Source organism: Sarcophilus harrisii, chromosome 2, assembly GCF_902635505.1.
Source record: "Sarcophilus harrisii chromosome 2, mSarHar1.11, whole genome shotgun sequence".
Classification (NCBI taxonomy): domain Eukaryota; kingdom Metazoa; phylum Chordata; class Mammalia; order Dasyuromorphia; family Dasyuridae; genus Sarcophilus; species Sarcophilus harrisii.
The window spans coordinates 58710177-58732625 of NC_045427.1; the positions used below are offsets into that span (position 1 = coordinate 58710177).

At 42.1% G+C, this 22449-nt stretch overlaps 2 protein-coding genes across 2 annotated transcripts in view; both read right to left on the reverse strand.

The window, feature by feature from the left end:
- Positions 1-218: 218 nt before the first annotated feature.
- Positions 219-5528, reverse strand: LOC105749106 (spermatogenesis-associated protein 2). The gene is made up of 2 exons (XM_012540288.3): positions 4750-5528; positions 219-2573 (listed from the first exon to the last, which is right to left on the reverse strand). Exons 1-2 carry the CDS (start codon positions 5083-5085, stop codon positions 1218-1220), a joined length of 1692 nt encoding a protein of 563 aa, XP_012395742.1. The 5' UTR covers positions 5086-5528; the 3' UTR covers positions 219-1217.
- Positions 5529-18326: 12798 nt separating this feature from the next.
- Positions 18327-22449, reverse strand: part of LOC100925140 (brain expressed associated with NEDD4 1) — a 96242-nt gene continuing 92119 nt past the window's right edge. Inside the window, exon 5 of the mRNA XM_031950331.1 lies at positions 18327-21866. Coding sequence (XP_031806191.1) covers positions 21521-21866 — 346 coding nt within the window. The 3' untranslated portion in view covers positions 18327-21520. The remainder of the gene's footprint in view (positions 21867-22449) is intronic.

The following is a 22449-nucleotide window of genomic DNA, read 5'->3' on the forward strand; positions in this document are numbered from 1 at the left end:
AGCTGTTTGACTTCAAAGTCAGGTTCCTCAGTGCTGAGAGAAGTGAGAGAGAAGAATTGCCCTATGTCAGTTTCCCAATGTTTATCTAGGGGAAAATGGGCGTCTGGCCAATGAAGATGTCCCTGTTACATATTACTTCACATCCATCCTAAGAGGGAGGAGGCGCAAGGATTACCATCTACTTTTAGCAGATGAGGAAACCAAGGTTCCAGGAAATATCAAGATCTTTTCATGTTTACTTGGCTAGTTCATGACAGTTAAGTTTTCCATGATTTTTCTAAGTAACATTTTCCAAGTAAGTCTCCTAGGTCTCTCTGTGATAACCCACCATCTTTGTGCTTGTGGTAGTGAAACTTGTCTGGCTTCTCTTTGGAAAATCTCTAATCTGTGTAACTCTCCTTCCTACCCAACTAGAAAGGACTTTGGAATATAGAATGTCCTAACTTGAATGGGCCTTAGAACATAGAAAATCAGAACTAGAAGAGATCTTAGAACATAGAATGACAACACAGAATCTTAGTTGGAAGAGATCTTAGAAAATGGAATGTCAGCTGAAAGAGCTCTTAGAACACAGAATGTCAACTGGAAGAGATTTTAGAACACAGAACATCAATATAGAATGTCAGCTGGAAAAGCCTTAGAACATAGAAAATCAGAACTAGGAGAGATCTTAGAACATAGAATGACAACATAGAATCTCAGTTGGAAGAGATCTTAGAACATAGAATGTCAGCTGAAAGTGGTCTTAGAGCATAGAATGTCAACTTAGATCTTAGAACACAGAATATTAAAATATAAAAACATTGGAATTGAAATGGGCCTTAGTCTAGCATACTTATTTTGCATGTTGCTGAGGAACATGGTTCAGAGATGGGATGTGCTTTGTCTCAGATCACAGTGGATGGTAGGGCTGAGATTGGAACTCAGGTATTTTGAGTCCAAATTCCACATCCTTTGTACTTTCCAGATTGCTGCTCTCTCGTCTCCTGCAATGATGGAGTCCTTCATACTATTGCAGGAATAAGATTGGATGGCCTTGTGACAGAACCTGAATGGGAAACAGGAAGGACGTGTTGTTTCTACATTCCTTACTTCTGTCTTCCTCAGCCTAGAGCCTTTGACGTTGCCTATATTCAGAAAATCAAGCAGGAGATAGAAATGCTTTGCCTAGCCCGTGTTTCTGAGAATGGCGGTTTCTCCTCCTGACAGACACAAAATCATCGACAATTGTCCTGACGGTGTGTGCAAATGGTAGTATCTGGTGGAAACACCTCTAGACTTCTGGGAGGAATGTAGGTAATGTTTGGAGGCTCCTGGACTTGGCGGAAGGATGGTGTAGCTCTCTGAAGCTGCTGCCTCCTGCTCTCAGAACAGCCGCTTTCCCACAGTCCACACCCTAATTCTGAGGCTGGCTGAATGGTGGGATGTATTGTGCTAGTTACATCAAGGCATTTGTGCCGTCCCTCAGAATGGTTGGGGCTTCCAGTAGCCTGACTGTTAGTGACCTTCAAGTTCTCTTCAATAGAATATTCAAGACTTTCGGTACTGTGAGCTTTAATTTGGAGCCTGCTAAAGGAGGAGGAGAGGTCATCCAGATCATCCTCACTGGACCAGTCATCTTCCCAGGGAGCATTGTTGCAAAGGGTCACGTTGGTAGGGTGGGGCTCCGGACTTGTGTCTGGAAGGGTGGGCCTAGTGGCAGTGCCAAAGCTTGCCACCTCTGCTGGCTTAGGTCTTACCTGTGGGCCAGGGACCTTACTGCTGTCATCGGATGTTGGATCTGTAAAAACTGTTAGAGCGGGGGGACCACTGGATGCCACAGGAGGCAGAATGGAGGTGACTCTGGACACAGCAGCCTTGCTGGAGACCAAGATGCCTTGGTCAGCACAGCCACCTTGGGCCTGGGGCTTCCTCTGGCTGCTTGGAGGGAGGTTCTTGGGGAAAATGGGTGTCTGGCCAATGAAGATGTCCCTGTAGCGGTTCAAGAACTCATCACTCTCTGAACACTTGCTAATATCTTGGACTACTTCCTGGTCATGGGGGAGGACATCTGTAGGAGATGGGCCCCTGGGCAGACTTAGATCAGATTTCAAATGACAACCATCCTCTGTTTCCTCATTCAAAAGGCTTTCAGATTTGTCTTTGTCTACTGGTTTCTGTGCATTCCTCAGGTTGGAAAGCAAATTGTCTTTCTCTCTCTTGCTTGGGAACTTGGATACCTGGTCGGGATGATTCTCCATGTCTTTGCTGGGATGATTCTCCATGACTTTGCTGGGATGATTCTCCATGTCTTTCCTGCATTTTGGAAGCCCAGATGGCTGGGCACTTTGTAGAAGGGCGCCCGCTTCCTCCCTATAACCTGAGTCAGAAGACATTTCAAGGATGGTTTCACATTCAACTCTAGTGAGGAAGATTTCAAATGCTGTCTGCATTGCTTCCTCCTCGTTTATTTTTCTGACAAGTGAAAATTCTGTGGCTGTTAAGGCAACATAACCTATTTTCTTCAGGATCATTTCCACAATGTTTTCTGGAAGCACAGACCGAACGGAGTAGACAAAATTACCTGTAAATGTCTGAAACAGAACAAGGCATTAGGAACGAGGCAAACCTCTGAGGAAAATGAACCAAGGAAGGGAGGAAGATTCTGCTTACTATCTGAGAATTAGGGATCCCCAGGGTCTAATGGACAGATATGGAATTATGGGGCTGGGGAGCTCAAAATCAAAGAAACTTAATAGAATTGGGAAGGACATTAAAACAATAAAAAGTTAGAGTGAGATGGGATTTAAGAACATAGGAAGTTAGATTATAGTGCATAGCAATGGTGGAATAAACACTATAAAATGTTAAAGCTGAAAGAGACATAACAAGAGACAGGTATTTGTTAGAACACAGAATAGAACATCACTGCTGAGAGGTACCTCACAGTATAGAATGTAAAAACCAGAAAGGACCTTTGAGCATAGAATATTAGGATATAGAGTGTAAGACTTGGCAGGGAACATAAAGATCAATTATCAAACTTCTTCATTTTATATGTAGGGAAACTGAGGTCTATCCAGAGACAGAAAGTAATTTTCCCAGCTCAGAGCAAGGGATTTCAACTTAATCCTCACTTTCAGTCCAAAGCTCTTAAAAATAACTTTAATTGATTTTTTGTTTTTGCATTACTTTGATTTCCAAATACATTCTCTCTCTTTCCCACTCCATGCAGAGAAATAAGCTTTGTAACAAAAAGTAAAGAAAGAATATGGGAGAGGGAACCCAATTTTGAATCTAGCATGGATACAGTGTTCCACATTGTTAGTTCCTCCAGCTTGGCAAAGAAGGGAGGGGGGGGTACATTGTCTCACTTCTTCTCTGGGGTCAGTCTTGGTTATTGTAATTTCAGACTAAGCTGGGATGGCCTTTGTGGGGGTGGGATAGGTGTCCAGGCCAGATAGCCTAGGACTTTCTGGTATAAGTGAATACAGTTAGAAGGTAAGAGAGTAACATGTCAGTAAAGAGAACTTGGAGGAAATGTTGATTGCTGAGTTGTGGGGTGGGAAGCTGCTGTTTCCTCCTAGCAATCCTGTGTGACTTGTAGTACCCCATCAGTCCCATGCCAAATAGCATGTGAAAGAAAGATGTATGCTCCCCCAAATTCAACCTTCTGGGGAGGAGAGAAGTGTGATCCATCATGTATGTCTGTGCTCACTGGAAAACCCCTGCTGGTCCCCTGCTGGTTATGGCTCTGCTCTGAAAATCAGCTACGTGGTGTGGTTAATAGTGTTAGGAAATCTGAGTTCAAATCAGGCCTCCAACTCTTATTAGCTGTGTCATGCCAGACAAGACACTAAACCTCCCTCAGCCTCAATTTCCTCATCTGCAAAATGATTGGGAATGGAGGGAAGAGAGAAAGAGTCTTGATGGTCTCTTCTAGGTCTAAATCTATGATTCTCTCTGAGAAACAGTGGGTACTTCGATTTATATTGTTATCTTTGTTTTATTGTACTTTTATTGATTTTGTTAAATATTTCCCAATTACATTTTAATCTGATTGTGGACTGTGGGGCATTATCTTTGACACATTTGCTCTCTAATGCTGAGAATAGGATCTTGAAAATATTAGGTATTTGATAAATATTTGCTGTCACTATTGTGGTTAAAAGGCTTTCCATAATATAACCACTGAAATAATAAGAATCAACATAGTACTTTGCATATTTACATATTCCCTCTAAAGAAGGAAGTCATTGGTAGGGGTTCCCAGTGCCCAGAGAATAATCATTCTCGTTGGATGACTATGACACTCCTGTGAAGTAGGCTGGGCAAATTTTATTGGCCTCATTTTACAGATAAGGAAACTGAGGCATAGAACCAAGAAGTGACTTGCTCAAATCCACAGGTGGGGGAACCAAGGATTTGGTTCCAGACTTCCTGATTTCCTTCATCATCTCTGGGGAAGATGGCTTCCTAAAAGCCATTTCTCTGCTGAAGTCAGAAATGGGGAGAAAAGGGGAGAGGAGGGGAGGGGAGCAGACAGGGAGGGGAGGGGTTGAACTTCCAGCACTAAACTTTATGATTCTATAATTCCTAACAAGTGGAAAGATCCCACATTTACCCTCCTAATCCTTCTCTTTCTTTCCCTTCCCTTCCTATCTCTTCCTCTTCTTTCTGCTGACACTCCCCTTCGCTCCTACCCCAGGGCTGATAACCAAGTTAAATGCTTTGATGGTCAGTCCCTTACCTTCTCGGATCAGTACCTACCTTCAGGGACTTTATTTCTCTCCTCCAGGGGAGGAGAAAGAGGTTGACACATACGAGCTCCAGGAATTCCAGTGCTGGCACCAGCCTTGGACATACATCCTCTCCCTGCCCCAGAAGCCCCTGGGAAGAGCCACCAGTGACTGCCTCCTCATATAAGCTGAGTCCTCGGGGTTGCCTGGCCCCTGAGGCCAAGAGCTGCCTGGCTTTCTGGGTGACAGCTGGCTGCCTGCAGGCCCACAGCCGTCCATCCCGGCCTCCTGCCCGGTAGTAAGTGATGTAGTCTTGGAAGAGCTCCAATGCCTCCTGCTCGGGGGCTCCTGGGTCTGTCTCTTTCATGGCTTTGGAAGCCAGAGGCCAGGCACTAGCGGGGAGCGGGAGAGAGAGCTCCCCTCCTGTCTGGGGCACCCCGGGGCCTGGAGGAGGAAGTCCTTGGCAAGGGTTCCTATTGCCCTGTGATTGGCCAGCGAGGGCTCCTCCACTGGGAGACCCAGGTGGTTGGCTGTCAGAGAGGGCTCAGATTGGGAGGAGTCTGTCAAAGGAGGAAGTACAGAAAGACAGCAGGAAGCAAAAAGAGAAAATGGTTTGGAAGTCTGGCTCACCCCATACTGCTGTTTCTGGTAGAGCAGAGACTGGGGTGAGACTCCTCTGTCAAGTCCGAGACTCAGACCTGGCAAGGCTCATCCTGGCTTTCCTCCACTCTGGCCTGAAGCCAGGAAGCTGCTGGAATCTAGCCCTCAACCAAAAAGTTGTCTGAAGAAACTAGGGATGTTTAACCCAGGGAAGAGATAGTCAGTCAGTCAATCAGATGGTCAGTAAACAAACACCATGTGCCAGGCACAAGTGTTGGGATAACCTTTCTTTCAAGGAACCCACAGTCAAATGGAGAAGACAGCATGCAAGACACTATGTACAAATACCGTGTGGTTAAAGTCGTGGTTGACTCTTCATTATCCTGTTTGGGGTTTTCTTGGCAAAGATCCTGGCCATTTTACAGATCATTTTACAAATGAGGAAACTGAGGCAAATGAGGTTAAATGGCTTGTCCAGGTTCACACAGTTAGTAAGAATCTGAGGCTGACTTTGAATTCAGGTCCTCCTGACTCTAGAGCCAGCCCTCTGGCCACTGATTTCACAACTGGGCAAATCCCTAATATTTTGGTGCCCTTTAAGACTTCAAGAGTGACTGATTTGTATAAGTGAAGGGAATTTTCTCCCTGGGAATTTCCAACATCTACAAAATCATATATCCTGACTCTTCTCCTTCATTAGAAGCTTAATGTTAAAAATAAATACAAATAATTATGTTTGCTTAATAATATTTATGGGGGCAGCAACTAGGTGGTGCAGTGGATAGAGCACCAGCCCTGAAGTCAAGAGGATCTGAGTTCAAATCTGACCTCAGACACTTAATACTTCCTAGTTGTGTGACCCTGGGCAAGTCACTTAATCCCAATTGTCTCAGCAAGCAAAATATATGTGTGTGTGTGTGTGTGTGTGTGTGTGTGTGTGTGTGTAAAATAATGAATTTAAATGTACCAGATAGTATGATGCTTTTTTGGATCTGTGTTTTCATTAGGATCCTTTCTATCCAATGTTCTTTGCATTCTACTATTGCTGTCTCATTATCAGTGGGAATAATCTCGGATAACAATATTGAACTAGCTAGAATGTGGACTCTAATAATAACAGCAATGATAGCTAGCATTAACACAGCAGCACCTAATGCTGCGCAAAATGCTTTACAAACAATTATCTCATTTAATCCTCACAACAATCCTGAGAGGGCAGTGGTATTATTATCTCTATTTTACAATTGAGCAAACTGAGGCAGATAATTTTATTATCTTATTTTACAGTTGAGAAAACTGATGTAAGCAGAAGTAAAGTGATTTGCCTGAGGTCCCACAGCTAGTTAAGCATCTAAGGTCACATTCGAATCCTGACTGTAGGCCCAGCTAGTTGCCTCCTAGAAGGACTAGACTTCTGCTCTGACTGGAGAGGACAGAACCAGCAGCAATGGAGAAAAGTTTATTTCAAGACTTAGAACAGGTGTAGCAAAGCTTGCCCCTTGTATGTGCACACTCCTCCTTATTGCATTCATTTATTTGTACACCTTGCATCTCTCTCCAAAAGAATGGCCAGGTTTTTGTCTGTTTTGTCTCTGTTTTATTATCACCCAGCTCCGTGCTCTAACTAATAAAATGAAATAAAAAAATAAAAATGAAAATGCATGCTATAAGAGTAAACTACCTAAGAGGTAGCAATATTTACAAGTTAAATAGGCAGTCTCAGGATATCATGAGTTCCTCTCAGAGCACCTTCGAGCAGAGGCTGTATAACCACTTGCCAGGGATTTAGTAGAGAGGACTTATGGTCTTTAGGGCTCTTGCCATCTCTGACATTCTATGATTCTATTGATAATTCATGTCTGGATTCAATTTTGAGGACTTCTCTATAATATGTATAATTGATGTTTTCACTCAAGGATGTGATTGTATGAAAACACCAGAATCTGGTTCATGTCTCTAATAGCCCTCAGCTCTTAGCGCAGTGCCTGACACATACTAGGTACTAAATGAATGTTTGTTAAATAGCAGCAAGCATTAGGCTAACAAGTATAAAAGTGTAGAACAGATTATTTAAGAGTAAAGAACACAAGAAGGATTTGTATCTAGGTCTTTAGCAAAGCTAAGATCAGAGAGAACCCCTCCTGATGAGCTCCTTTTTCCAACCAACAAGTTTGACTCGCAGGCTTTGCAGACTCAGTACCAGCTGGTAAAATCTCTGCCTCATGGGGTTCCACTTTAGATTTAATGGAGGACCAGAATCCCTGAGGCAGATCAAAGTTCTCAGTGCCACCATCTGCCAGGAAACTCCTGCCACTACTCCAGCTAGCCACTGGTTGGTCTTTGTTATGGTTCCCCACTCTATCATTTAGTATATTTCCAAAATTTCTCTGCATTTATCTGGCTTAGCTCTTGGTCCGCAGTGTTAATGATTGCATTATAGGTTGGAAGTGACGCTAAGTCTGGTTCACTCTCCATGTGGTTCTTCAGACTGGAAACCTATGATGTGCTTCCCATACAAATGTCACCAGACACTTGAGTACTATGTGACGAGGGACAAGTCTTTTCACTTGGGACAACATCAATTTCCTTTTCTCTAAAATGGGAATAATAATTCTTGCATGTTTCTTGAGCCCTATTCTCACATGGATGTCTCAGACTGGATGGCTTTTGATACATCTAAAACATCATCTTTTCCCTCACCCCCTTCCCCACAACTTCACAACTTTCCTATTACTGTCCAGCATACCCCTGGGCAGTGAGCAAACCGTAGACTAATGGTTTGGCATTTCAGTTTTATTTCTGTTTTATTTTCACCTAGCTCCATGGTCTAATGAATAAAATGAAATAAAAGTGACAAGTGGGAACATTGGCATCATTTGGAAAACCTACCACCATAAAAACGGGGCTGCCCCTCTCCTGATAAACCTCTGTGGGGGAGTAAAATGCCCAGGACCCAACAGCACAGGGTTGCTCTGCACCTGGAGACAGCTCAACACTGATGTTACTTGGGAAGAAGGCTCCTTGTGATGCAGTGGGAGGTGAGCATTTCCTTCTTTTTCCCATATGTACCATCCCTTCTTTTTCTCTTTCAGGATCACTGATGTATGTATATGTGTGAGTATCCCACTGTGCTGCTGGTTTAGATGGCCCAGTAATTTTAGATCCTATAATTCCCTTGCAAGGCAAATAAATCACCAGAGTAGTCAACACTTCCAGATGTCTTTCCTAGTTTAGCCAACCCAATCACTATCCTCCCATCCAGGCTCCTCTCCTTGGTGTGTCATCCTGGACTCCTGGTTTCACCAGCACAAATCTAATCAATAGCTATTTTATACTTCCCCTTTCATCCCCCATAACCACCAACCAAATACAAAAAACAAAACAACAAAAATAGGCCAATGGGAGGAGCCAAGATGGCAGAATAGAGGCAGAAACCCAGTTCAACCCAGATTGTTCTCACCCACTCATTCCACCAGAGAAAGTCTTCACAAGTTGGGAATCCTCCATTTCACTGAAGGGTTTGAGACCTCAACCTGGTTTAGCCTGTCTGCTGACAGTTTTACCAGGGTGTGGCTGCTGTGTCTGCTACAGCTTCCTGAAGCTACAAGTGAGACTTAAGTACCAGGTAGACACTGCTGTTTTATTGTGTGTCCTTTCTTGAAGAGAATTAGGACCTTAGAAGGGGGTGCCATGATGTGCAAGTGAATTGGATTTAAGTAGGGAAGGGCTATACAAAGCCATTAGCCTCACTCTCTTTTCTGGAACCATCTGGAACCAGTGTCAAGATGTGGATCAGGATGACTGGAGATGGCCCTGGATGCAGTAGGAGATCTTGGCTTTTTTAAGCTAAGGTCTTTCCCAGGTCTCACTCTGACTGAAGCAACACCCAATCAGGGATAAATAAGGCTAGGTAAGAAATAAGGCAAAGAATGGTCTCTTTCACCTCATCAAAAACTAAAGATAAATATCTCTGGTGTGAGGGCTTGCTGAGCATCCCCCCTTTAAATACATGTTAAAACAATTTTTTAAACATTAAAAAAAGTGTTGAGTTTCAAATTCTCTCCTTCCCTTCCTTCTCCCTTCCCTGAGGTGGTAAGCTATCAGATATAGGTTATACATATGCAATCATGTGAAATATTTCCATATTAGTCATTTTGTACAAGAAGACTAGTAAAAGAAAAAAGAAAGTGAAAAATAACATATTTACTCTGTATTCAAACAATATTATTCTTTCTTTGGAGGCAGGTATGTTTCTTTATTAATCCTTGGGGATTTTTGACTTCCAAATTCTTAGCCACCATAAAAAAGAGCTGGTATAAATATTTTTGTACAAATAGGTTCTTCTCCCCCTTCCTTTTTTTGTTGTTGATATCTTTGGATATAGACCTAGCAATTAAAGATATGTATGGAATAGTACCGTCCCAAATTGCTCTACAGAATGGTTGGATCAGTTTGCAACTCCACCAACAATGCATTAGCATTTCCTCCAATATTTATCATTTCCTCATCTTCCCCTCCCCCTTTTTTTGCCATATTAGCTAATCTGATAAGTATGAGGTGGTACCCCAGAGTTATCTTAATTTCTTGCTGGGCCCTTTTCAGGGATCCTCTTCCATTTTTCATGGTCTATAAGAGAGGAAGGCAAATTTCCTGCCTTCTTTTCCCTTTCCACCTCTCTCGTCTAGGCTGACATGAAGCAGCTAAGGATACGGTGCCTAGAGCACTGGGCCTGGACTCAGGAAGATTTCAAATCCAGCCAGAGACTTCTTAGCTGTAAGTCATTATAACTCTGTCTATCTCAGTTTTATTGTGAGGACCAAATGAAATTATATTAGTAAAGTTCTTGGTACGGTATCTGGTATATAGTGAGAGGATGCTATATAAGTACTAGCTATTATCATTATTTTAATAATAATAATAATAATATTTCACCCCAGCCCTGCTTTCAGCCATTTTTCTTGCAATCAGGTTACCAATCCCTCCCTGCCCTCTTTTCCTCTTTTTCCACTGGGATCACTGTCTCAGCTTGATTGTTGATCAGTAGGAGGTGGAGCTTGCAAAGAGTCTTTTCTTAGTGCCTTGTTTCCCAGAAATAGATTGAGCAGGTTCATTTGATATCCAGAGTGTCCCTTGGAAACTACTGCAGCTTCAAGCAGCTTCTACCTGGATTTCTTAATAGATTCTGGTATGTTCTAGGCATTAGGTTCAAATCAAACAACTGCATCTATCCTTTTCTCTCCACTCAGCAATCTCTACCCTAGAGATTTTATCACCTTTGTCACCTTTCTTCTGAATTATTGGAATAGTCTTCTAATTTACCTTCCCACTTCTGATTTCTCTCTTCTCCAATTCAGCCTCTAAATGGATATTCCAGTTATCAAACTGATATGATTTAACCATGTCACCCCTCCAAAAAAATCTTCCATGACCCTCTTGGAGAGCTCAGGGAAAAATACAAACACCTCCTAAGTTTAAAATTATTATTAATTCTCCCCTTTGAAATGATTTTTTAAAATTACAGTGTGACACAATAAAACAACATAATACAAAACAATATATCTCTCCTTTGGATTATTGCAATAGACTTCTATTTGATCTCCTTGCTTCCAGTCTTTCCCATTCTAATCCACCCTCCATGGAGTTGCTAAAATGATTTTCCTAAAGTCCCTTCCATATCCCTTCCTTGCAATACAATAAACATTTATTAAGCCCCTACTAGATGACAGGCATTATGCTAAGTGCTGAGGATACCGAAAAAAATTGGTCCCCATTTTCAAGGAACTTAAAATTTAAAGGGGAGGAGAGGAGGTACCATCAGGAATTAGCTAGAAGAGAGACATCATGCTGCTTGGAGTTCAAAGCAAGCCAAGCTGCAGGCAGGAAGTACAGATTTAGTTAATTCAGATTCAGACTCCTAGTCTATAGGGCAGCTTAGATGCTCAGTGGTTAGAGCACTGGGACTGAAATCATGAAGACTCATTTTCTCAAGTTCAAATATAGTCTTTGCTAGGTATGTGACATCCCAAATGGGGTCATGAATAGTTGGAAAGGATTGAACAACAAATACATGTTTAATATATTAATTATATGTAATATTATTAATTACAAACTGCCTAATTATTATAAGTGAATATCATTGTCTCATTAATTACACAATACACTTTATTGAATATTAACATATTATGTGCCATTTTAAACACATTAATATATAATAATTAATAATATAATAATGTGTAATCATTGTAGCTTACATATATATAACTGTAAATGCAGCTAGATGACACAGCAATAAAGCACTGAGCTTGGAATTAAGAAGATTCATCTTCATTCATTCAAATCCAGCCTCAGACACTTAATAGTCACGTAACCCTGGGCAAGTAACTTCATCTGGTCTACCTCAGTTTCCTCATAAGTAAATGGAACTGGAGAAGGAAATGGCAAACCCACTCCAAGGTCTCTGCCAAGAAAACCCCAAAATGGGGTCATGGAGAGTCAGACATGAATGAAATGGTTGAACAAGAGCAACAACAAAAGAATCACAATGTTATTTATGTCATAATATGTCTTGTTTTGTAACTCTTAAAGTGTTATGTAGATGCTGCTCTTCTTCTTGTTCTTACAGATTCTGTCACTTTGTATCCTTATGACCTGGGACAACTGACATAATGTTCCTGAGTTTTGTTATACTTATTTATATAAAATGAAGCAATAATGTATCCTATGCTTAACCTGGTAGGAGTTAGGGGAAAGTGCTTTATAAGCTTTGAAGTTCCATGAAGATGGTCTTTTTTCAGGTCTTTCCTCCACTATTTCATCTTGAGATGGAAGTAATCCTGGCTTTTTAAAGGCCCTGCCAACATACCCTGAGCTTTGGCCAACTTCAGCAACCTAGAAAGGATTTGAGCCCCCATGATTGGGGTTCCACTGTCCCTCTGTAGTCTACAAACCTGGGTTCAAGTCTTGCCTTTGCTGCTTACTAGCTGTGTGACCATGGACAAGTCATGTAAATTTTCCTCATCTGTAAAATAAGGATTGATGACTTTAAAGGTCTCTTCCAACTAAATTTGTAGCTTCTTTGTCTCAATTGCTATCTAGCCTTAATCACTGAATGGGTGCAGCCTTAATTAAATTGAGACCTGTGGAAAAATCTTAGCTTAAAAAGACCAAGGTTTCCCATTTCATCATGGGTTATCTTCATTCTTTTTGATCTATATCTGGCCACTAGACCCAGATGGCTCTGGAGGGTAAAGTGAGGAAGGTGACCTTGCAGAGCCTCCCTCACAAGTGAAATCCAATTCACTTGCAAGTCATGGCATCATTTCCCTGATGTCACGAGCCTCTTCGAGAATGAAGGACAAATGTTTGGCCAGATTCAGAGAGATCAGATTCACTACCAGGTTCATTGAATACAGGGTGCTAAAATTTTAGGCCCTAGCAAATCTCAAATATCATTTATTAACTGAGGTTGTTATTTATTGGTGAGAAGAAGACCCTCAGTACTAGAAGTGGTGATCTTTGAAATTCAAAAAGTATTATTAATCATACCAGCTGGAACAGCTGACAAATAGACCCAGATCTGGCACTTCCTTGCTACGAGTGCCCATTCACCTTTAACCCCATGCCAGCAGCTAAGTCTCCAGAGTCTGGACCAGAGCCCAGCCTTAATAGAGAAGGAAGTCTTGTAGGTATGCTAGCACGGATTCAGGTGGGCTCTACATTTAGAGGGACCATGCAGCATCATTCAGATGGCCCGTTTGGATTGGTTCTTTGTCCCTCTGCATGGACCACCCAGAGACTGGGAGCCTCCTGTCATAAGAAAGGACTTGTCAGGAAGTCAGGATTGAGCTCCAGAGCCCAATGAGGTGTTAATTACGTTATTCACACTTTCCCAGGCTTCAGAATGATTCACTTCAGTGTGAAAATATTTTAGCTGGCTGCTCATGTGACAGCTGGCTTCCTTCACTGGTGGGGGGAGGGAGTGAGAAGAGGGGGATGGGAAAAATTGGGGCTGTCTGGGAAGGGAGGTGCTCAGGAGTCTCAGTGCATGTGGGTGTCTGTGAGGAATTATTTGGGACTGCATGGAAGGAAGTATGGTAGTAGAAGGTGCAATTGTCTGATTGTTGCCTGAGGATTAAGGGCAAGAAGGAATTTTGGAGTGACCAGGATCAGCTCAAGGGCCACTTCCCCATGAAGTCTCTTTTTTTATCCTTCCAACTGTTAGTTAGGAAGGTATTAATTCACAGACATTCAAGTTGGGAATGACATAACTGAGATTTGAACTCAGATGCATTGGTTCTTTCCCAAGAACCATGATGAGGAAAGTACTTTGTATCTTAAAATGCAATAGGAATAGGACTTGTTATTATCATCAGAGGATATTTCTGTTCAGGTATGGAGGAGAAATTCTATCCCTCAGCCTTCACTCATCACCTCCCAATTTGGAGTTAGTCCTTTGGGTTCTGGCCCTGGGTCTTTGGCCATTTGCCCTGCCTTGCCAACCCCAGATAGTTGAGAGCTTTGTCTAAAGGGCTAAGAAACAGATATGGATCTCCTCTTCATTTTTCTCTCCCCATTCCCTTTTAGTGTCCTGAGAGTAATGAGGTAGAAACCCTGACTTGTACCAAGGTCTTGATCCTATTCCTCGTTCTCTTACTAGGAAGTGGATCTGTAGTGGGTTACTTTATCCCCTTTCCCCAAGCCTCAGTTTCCTCATCTGTAAAATGGGCATAATAAGATATTTTAGAATTGTCAGTTTACAATAATTTATTAAGCATTATTATATTATGGGAACAGGTAAAGACCTAGCATTTATATTACATTTTTAAGTTTGCTTGAGGTCGTGTGGCTGTTAAATCTCAGAGCTGAGATGGGGATCTCCTGATCCCAAGGACTCTAGCAGATAATTTCCATGAACCACTGTGGCCAAAATCCCTATCCCTAGTGCCAGCTTTCAGTTTTTGAGCTGCCCACACTTGGAATGGTCCCTGGACAATAGAAGTTAAAGGAAGGCCTGTGGTTAGAGATTTTCCTGGCTTGGTAGTGTTTGCTAGAACTGGTGCTTCCCTGGCCCAGGCTCTAGGAAATTCAAGATCTCCTCTATGACGTGAGGTGTATTGGGTAGGACAAGCATTTATTAAGCACCTACTATCTGCCTCTATGTGCTAAGTTTTTTTTTTTTATCTTATTTGATCTTCCCAAGAACACTGTGGAGCAGATACTATCTAATATTGTTCCCATTTTACAGTTTAAAAAACTGAAGCAGGTTAAATAACCGTCTCAGGGTTACAACAATTAGTAAATATCTAAAGCTAGATTTAAACTCTAATATTCTTGACTTTAGGCCTAGTGGTCTATCCACTGTACCACCTTGCTGTCTGATGTTCAATTTTACAAAACACTTCCAGAGTAAGACTTTTGTTTTGAGGCAATCAGGTTAAATGACTTGCTCAGAATCACACAGTTAATAAGCATCTGAGGTGGTCTTTGAACTCAAGTCCTCCTTACTCCAGGACCGGTGCTCTATCTATCCACTGTGCTACTTAGCTACTATATATATATATATATATATATATATATATATATATATATATATATATATATATATATATGCTTCCAGAATAGGAAAGCTATAGACCATTACTACTGCAGGGCCTCCTGGAAATGGGGTATCTCTTGACTTAAATTTCTAGAAAATCCAGCCTTTTCATTTTAAATCTCTCAATGATGGACTCAAGAAAGGAATTGCTGCTGTTGAGTTTTTTTAGTCCTGTCCAACTCTTTACAACACTATCTGGGGTTTTCTTGGATAAAACATTGGAGTGGTTTGCCATTGCTTTCTCCAACTCATTTTACAGATGAGGAAACTGAGGCAAACAGGGTTAAGTGATTGTCCAGAGTTATATAGATGATGTGTCTGAAGCCAGATTTGAACTCACAGAGTTGTCTTTGTGACTTCAAACCTGGTGCTCTATTCACTTGCCAATTAATTGCCCTAGGTGCATGATAGAAAATGAGGCAGGTAAGAATCCCTTTGCTTTGCTTGGACTACATTTGTAGTACCATGGCCAGTGTTTTAGGAAGGACCGAGTGAAAATGTCACTCAGGACAATTTTAGATGGAGAAAAAAAGACTTGGGGATCAAGAGTCATGGTTGTTGTCTGCAAGTGTTTGAAGGGCTGTCTGTCTTATGGAAAAAGAATTAGCTTTCTCCTGCTCAGCACAAGCAAATTTTGATTCCAGCCATCAAAATCTCCCCAAATTTTGGGTTACCCCCAAGTAGAATAGGCATCATGGGAAGGTGATGGGTTCCCCTTAAACTTCCTGTTTGGCCACTTGGTAATACTGCAGATTTCTGGCCCAGGATTGGTCTTTGGGTCCCTCTCCAGCTCAGATTCTATGGTTCTGTGAAAATGAGCATCCAGCATGAAAATGACCATTCTGCTCCAAAAGTGGACATAAGGAGCTTGAATGAAGGCTTCCTTCTTTGACAAGGAGCTGAGTCTTAGAAAGGGGAAAGGCAGAGAGCTGTTCTTTCCAGAGTGATGACAATGTGTTTCTTAAACAATTACTGAAGGATTCCCAACAGCTCCATAAGACGTGTGCTAAGGTAGGCAGATGTTCTACGCAGGCACTGGCATGCTGTCTAGAGCTTGGATTAAGGGCGTTCAGGGTCTGGGTTCTAGCTTCATAACAGGAAGTTGGATCATCGTAAGTCTGATATTGCTGTCATTGCCACTGGATCAGCTGATATGGGGAGTGATGAATTATACTGGCATTTCCATTAGGGTTTTTAGAAGTGCCAGAGAGCAGGGATGTTGCTGGTGTGCAGAAAGACTTGGGGGAGGAAGAGATTGGCTATTATTTGGAGGATATAGCAAGTGTGCAAGGGACACTTATTTGTTGTGCAGAAAAAAATGAATGCTTGGCACATAGTAGACATAAAAAATGCTTGCTTATGTTTTGAACTGATAGAATTTGGGAGGCACAGGAAACAAAAGTCAGTCAGTAAGTCAATAATAATTTATTAAGGATTTACTATGTGCCAGGCATATAGGGCAGCTGGATGTCAAAGTGGATAGACTACCAAGCCCAGAATCAGGAAGATCTGAGTTCAAATTCAGCCTCAGATACTGACTAGCAATGTGACCCTGGGTAAATCATTTCACTCTGCTTTCCTCAGTTTCCTCATCTATAAAATAGGAGAAGTAAATAGCAAACCACCAGTATCTTTGCCAAGAAAACCCTAAGTTGGGTTACAAAGAGTTGGACACAACCAAAATGATTTAACAACAATAATGGTTTGATAATGAAGAAGATACTAGTTGATAGGATCAAGATTGCATGTTGGACTTGACAAGAAGAAGGCCCCGATATAAGTGATATCCAAAAAATACTTGGGGGAGATATATGAGTGATGTGAAAGGAGGAGCAGGGGAGAAAAGGAAATCGTTTTGGAGAGCTGTGGTCCTCATGGTGTTCATATATTATTATTATTATTGCAATTATAGGGTATTTTAAGGTTTGCAAAATTCTTTGCCCATGCTCTCATTTGATGTGCAAATAACCCTATTAGATAGATGCTGTTCTTTTTCTTTAACAGATAAACTGAGGCTGGTATTAAGTGACTTGACTAAGGTAAAGTTCCCCAATCAGCTAGTTAAATATCTGGGTCAGGAAATTTAGAGCTTCCAGATTCTCAGTCCAACACTATGGGATTTGACTAGATGGAACCTTAGAACATAAAATGTTGATTGAGAGTAAATTTCAGCATAAGATATTAGTGCTCTTCAGGACTTGAGAGAAAATTTAGTCCAGTCTTTTCATTTTACAGGCGGAGAAATAAAGATCCAAAGAGATTAAATGATTTGTATGAAGTGGAATAGCTTATTTAATTTGGTGGCCCTTGAAGGCATCACTGCATTAAAACATGGTACAGTAGCTATTGCGTGTGATGACTTTGGGGAAAATTAACTTATACCTTACATTGTTCCTCCACTAAAGTCTATCTCTCATGCTTCTTTGTGACATGACAGCCCTGGGCTCTTAAAGGCTTTTTCCTCCCACTTTGCATTGTGCATGTGGGCAGGCTCATGGTTATGGGTACAAGCCATTTATACATCCCATGTCATGCTGTGTGTTGGTCACACGTAGCAAGTAGCAATTTGGGGAAGTGATGATGATGACACTGTGACATTAGAGCTTGCCTTTCTAGTGTGTCCATTTCATCCTTCTTATTCGGTCATCTCAATTTGTGATCCTATTTGGGGTTTTCTTTGGCAAAGATACTGGAGTGGTTTGCCATTTCCTTCTATTTTACAGGTGAGGAAATTGAGGCAAACAGGGTAGAGTGACTTGCCCAAAGTCACACAGCTTAGTAAGTATCTGAGGTTGGGTTTGAATTCAGGTCCTCCTGACTCCAGAGGCAACACTCGATTCACAGCAATCTGATAGATAGAGGATCACAGATCAAGAACTCTAGGGGACCTAAGAAGCCAGCTAGACTAACTCCTTTATTTCCCAGTTGAGGAAATTGAGGCCCCAGAGATGTCAAGTGACTTGAAGAAAGTAGTAAGGACAAGAGGCAGAATTATTATCTTGATTTCCTGACTCTTAGAGCTGTAGCTTTTTGCACGATTCCATATTTCACATCACTGATACACATCCTTTGGGCAGCTAACTTGCCTAAGATGGGCTCCCTCTGATTGATGACTCACTTAGTTCCATTGGTGTCCATTCTCCCATTCCTTGGGAAGATCAGAGCCCTGCTACTAAGATTCAGACTAGTTTGGAAGGAGTGGGTATAGTTGGGGGAGGAGAGTTTGGCAAGGATAATGTCTTAAAGAACTTGATTCAATTCAGTGCTAGGGGAAGGGCAGCCTAAGGGAACAAGATCTGGGATGAAGGGGATGAGGGAGGATGATACAGAGGTTGAGAGACCAGGTGGCTGCTGCTGGAGTCTCCTCTCTGGCCACTGTTCCTCTGAAGAGCGCAGTATAACACTGATCTGGACCAAGTGCGAAACAGTTCTTTATTGTGTAATTAAAAACAGCTCTACAGTTAACTCTTGATACACGTCTTCCTGGTAGTAAAATCCAGAATGACTTGAAAGTTGAGTAAGGACTACTCTTTTTAAAAATGTGTGATCCCCTGAAGTCCCCAGACTCAGTATTGCTGGAACAGGGCTAAAGATTGTAACCTATTATCGAGGACCAACACATTTGTCATAGTCTCAAAAAAAAAAAAAAAATGATACCAGGGTTCAGTTGAGATTAAAAAAAGAAAATCATTCCAGCAAGTCATTTACAGCATATAACCATCCTGTGCAAATCATCCTGTGTGAACCATAAAACACTTTGTACTGCTTACTGATTCTAATTTGAAGAAACGTTCAGGTGAAGGCTTGCTGGGTTAAAACATTACTTGCTAAATCGAGGCATTTAAATCAGCTGATGTTTTCACCATTTCCTTTCCTAACAAGTTTCAAAAAAAGCAAGAAAAGTCCAGCTGTGCACTCGATTACTAAGTTACATCTACAAGTGCTACATTGTTATGTATTTAGAACGAAGAAAGAATATATTGTTGCTCAATTCAGAGCCCGGTCCAGGAAAGAAAAATGTCCAGCTCGTCTCTGTAGCCAGCTGCAAAAGCTGATGTGTCCTGAAAGTTTTTTGGTTGGTTACCCATGCTTGCTACAGTGTGAAAGGAGGACAGGTTTCTTAGGAGACTCAAGGCCCTGCAGTGCATGTAAAAATCTATACAGTACGACAGAGAGAGAAGATAGATATATTTCTCCCTATAAAACAGTTATACCACCAAGGTGAACAGATAGCTGTTTGTAAACAATCCCTAGTATCCACAGAATGAGTTAGAACATCAAGGCGTAAATAGAGCTAAAGAGAGCCTTTGAAAAGCAGTGAATAGCACTGGGAGAAATTCTCATTTTACATAGAGTAAAATATAAAATCTTCATTTTTTCCTCCCCCCACGTGGCCCCCAGCTCCTTAAAAAATGATTGAAGAAAAGTCATAGCCCTTCACTGGAGTTGGGAAATTTAATGGGGTGGGGAGGAGCAAGAAACAGGATGAAAATCCTGGTATTTTAAAAATGGGCCATTAGGGACCTAGGAGGAGTAAGGGATTGAGAGCAGGACCATGGAGATCATCTAGCTCAACCCTCCTATTGTACAGATGAGGAAACTGCAAGTTTCCAGGAAGGTCCTGATTTGCCCAAGATTACACAGGTAGTAGATAGAAGAACAGGGATTCAGATTCAAGTCTTCTTACTACAGCTCCCATGCTCTTTGGAAATCGCCACTCTGCCTTTAGAGCAAAAGCTTCAGCTTTGGGGAAAAGCAGGAGGGTTAGGAGCTGGGATTGATGACTGGGTGGGTTAAATGGAACTTCTGGGCTGCTTCACATTGCCTTTTGCAGGACCGCTTCTGGAACAATGGCTGCTGGCAGCAGCAGTGACCCAATATCCAAAGCTCCCCCTAGTGGAGGGTCCAACACAACTCCATTTGGTCTCCATATCCTTTTCAGAAAAGTCTGTGGCTGACATAACTCGATCAGTGTCTCCTTCCCCTCCTGAAGCAGATCCCCTTTCTTAGCCTCTGTGTGGTCTTCTGGTCTGGTTAGCTGGATCCCAGGTGGATGTTCTCATGATGATCAGAGCATCTGATGGGACTACAAGATATGACAATGGCTGAAGAATTCTGGGGCTGACCCCACACTGAGTTTCCAAATATATTTTCTGAACTGTCTTTCTGCTATCCTTCCTAGGAGATTCAAAGCCAAAATTGTCTGGCCTTTTGTCCGTGTGTTAAGTAAACATGTGTGGGTTGGGGGTGAGGGGGATGGTTTAAGCACATCAGTTTCTGGGAAAGTGTGCAGTCATAGACCCACTGAAATTTAGACTTGTGTTTCCAATCCAATCCACCCCTCAGCCAACAGGCTGCTTTCTCTCTGACTGAAGCATTAGTTGGTAAATTTCTCTAGATGATGTATGATTCTAGATTCTAGATGATCTCTAGATTCTAGCTCAACAAGGACATGGGCCATATCTTATCTAAACTTTATTATCTCCTGATTCCCAGCATAGGATCTGCATGTAATAGATATTTAATAGATGCTTGCTTAATTGAACTAAGAGAGAAAACACTGACCAAATATTGAGAAGTGGTTGTATTATCAGGTCAAGTCAACTCACTCTCTTGTCAGGACATTATCCATTGGACCAACTAGTCCAAGACCATGGAGAGGCAATCTGATGGAAGCTAATAATGCCAGAAAATGAGGACCAGGAAGTTTAGGTCTGTGAGGGACTGCCTCCCTTTAAATAAGCCCAGGTCCTGTCAAAATTGGGACTCCCACATTCTTCTTGTCCCCCATATTCCCCCACAGGCACGCTCACAAAGTGGGCCTTCTGGGAATAACTCAACAACATGGCTTACTTGGGTTTTTCTGATTTAGGGCAGCCAACCTTAGGGTTGTGTTAGTGGTCTGAGAAGGATAAGTTCCAATTCAGGTTCTAGGAATCGGTTTGGAGGGCTTAAGAGTACGTACTATTGGGCTTCTTACTGGGTTGAGACCCATGGATGGTGGATGCCAATCTGTTGCCTACTCACACTCATTTTAAACTCATTTCATTCATTTTATACATTCAAATTCATTTGATAGGGGAGAATTCTTTTTCCTTTGAGAGCAAGAGCTGTTTTGACAACACTTGTCTATTTCCCCTGACTTCTGGTCCATGCTAACACTCTCAGACTGACCATCTTGTGTCTCTCTGGAGAAAGGACAGGGACGGGGGCAGAAAGTGCAGGGAGGACAGAGGACTGCAGAGATGGCCCAGTGGCTGCCGGGGCTGAGGCTGTAGCAGTTTAGGGAAGAATTCCTGATTCAGAAATCAGATTTTGCCTACTTGGGTTCCACCAACTTTGAGAACCTGCTGGGAAAGTGTGGGGAGTGGAAGGGGCTGGAAGGAAAGAAAGCTAATGCCCCTGCATGTCCCAGATTATGAAAGGGACAGCAAACAGAAAAGGAGATTGTACCTTGGGCTGGTGGTGAGAGGTTCATTCTATTATTGAATGACATCTGCCCCCAACCTCGTGGGTTTTGTGTTGCTGTTTTTCTCTGCATGTGTGTACGTGTGTTTGCAGTTAGTCAGGCCCCCTATGGAGTGGGGCTGGTGAAGGCCTCCCCTGGTTACACAGTCCTATCGAGAAGGGTCTGGTACTCAGTCGGGGAGCTTTTCAGGCTCTGAAGGGGAAGTAGCACATTTGGGTCATGCACTACAGTTTCATAGGGTGGTGCAGTTTCTAGGGCAATAGTGGAGATGGCCGCCTGTCGCTGGGGAAATCTGATGGAACAGCCAGGATCCCCCTCGGCCACAGGCAAAGAGGCCCCCTCTTCTTCCTCATCCCTCATCTCTGCAGCACTGATCTGGATGGAGACATCCCTGTCTTGGCAAGGGTCATTCAGGGAGTATGGTGGAGGGTCTTCGGTGGGGATGTAGATTTGAGCTGACCCTGGTCCCACACATTCTTCATAGCTGAAAAAGAGAAAGGAGAGAGAGAGAGAGAGAGAAAGAGAGAGAGAGAGAGAGAGAGAGAGAGAGAGAGAGAGAGAAAGAGAGAGAGAGAGAAAGAAATTTAAGACCCAAGTCTTAGATAAGCGTCCTTCTAACTCTCAAAATATTGTTTTCTATGTTTTTACATTTAAAACTCCAAAGTATATCTCAATTCTGACATATTATATGCTGACATTCTATGCCCATAAGTCTCTTCTAATGGATGTCTATGTTCTAGCATAATAATAATACCATAATAATTATATAGCATAATAATGCTGTATAAATGTACCTACTATGTACAAGACATTGTGCTAAGTGCTTTACAAATATTATTAATTTGATCCTCATACAACATTGGAGGGTGGGTGCTATTATTAATTCCATATTATAGATGAGGAAGGGCAGCTAGGTGGTACTGTAAATAGAGCACCAGGCCTGTAGTCGGTAGTACCTGAGTTCAACTGTAGCTTCGGATATTAACTGTAGGATCTTGGACAAGTCATTTCACCCTGTTTCCTCATCTACAAAATGAGTTGGAGAAAGAAATGACAAACCACTCCAG

Bases quoted from the DNA above. Each gene is read 5' to 3' on its own strand.
- LOC105749106 (XM_012540288.3), bottom strand. From the start codon at position 5,085: ATGAAAGAGACAGACCCAGGAGCCCCCGAGCAGGAGGCATTGGAGCTC. The intron at 2,574-4,749 runs GTAGGTACTGAT...GTTCTGTTTCAG, and splicing joins GAGAAATAAAGTCCCTGAAG to ACATTTACAGGTAATTTTGT.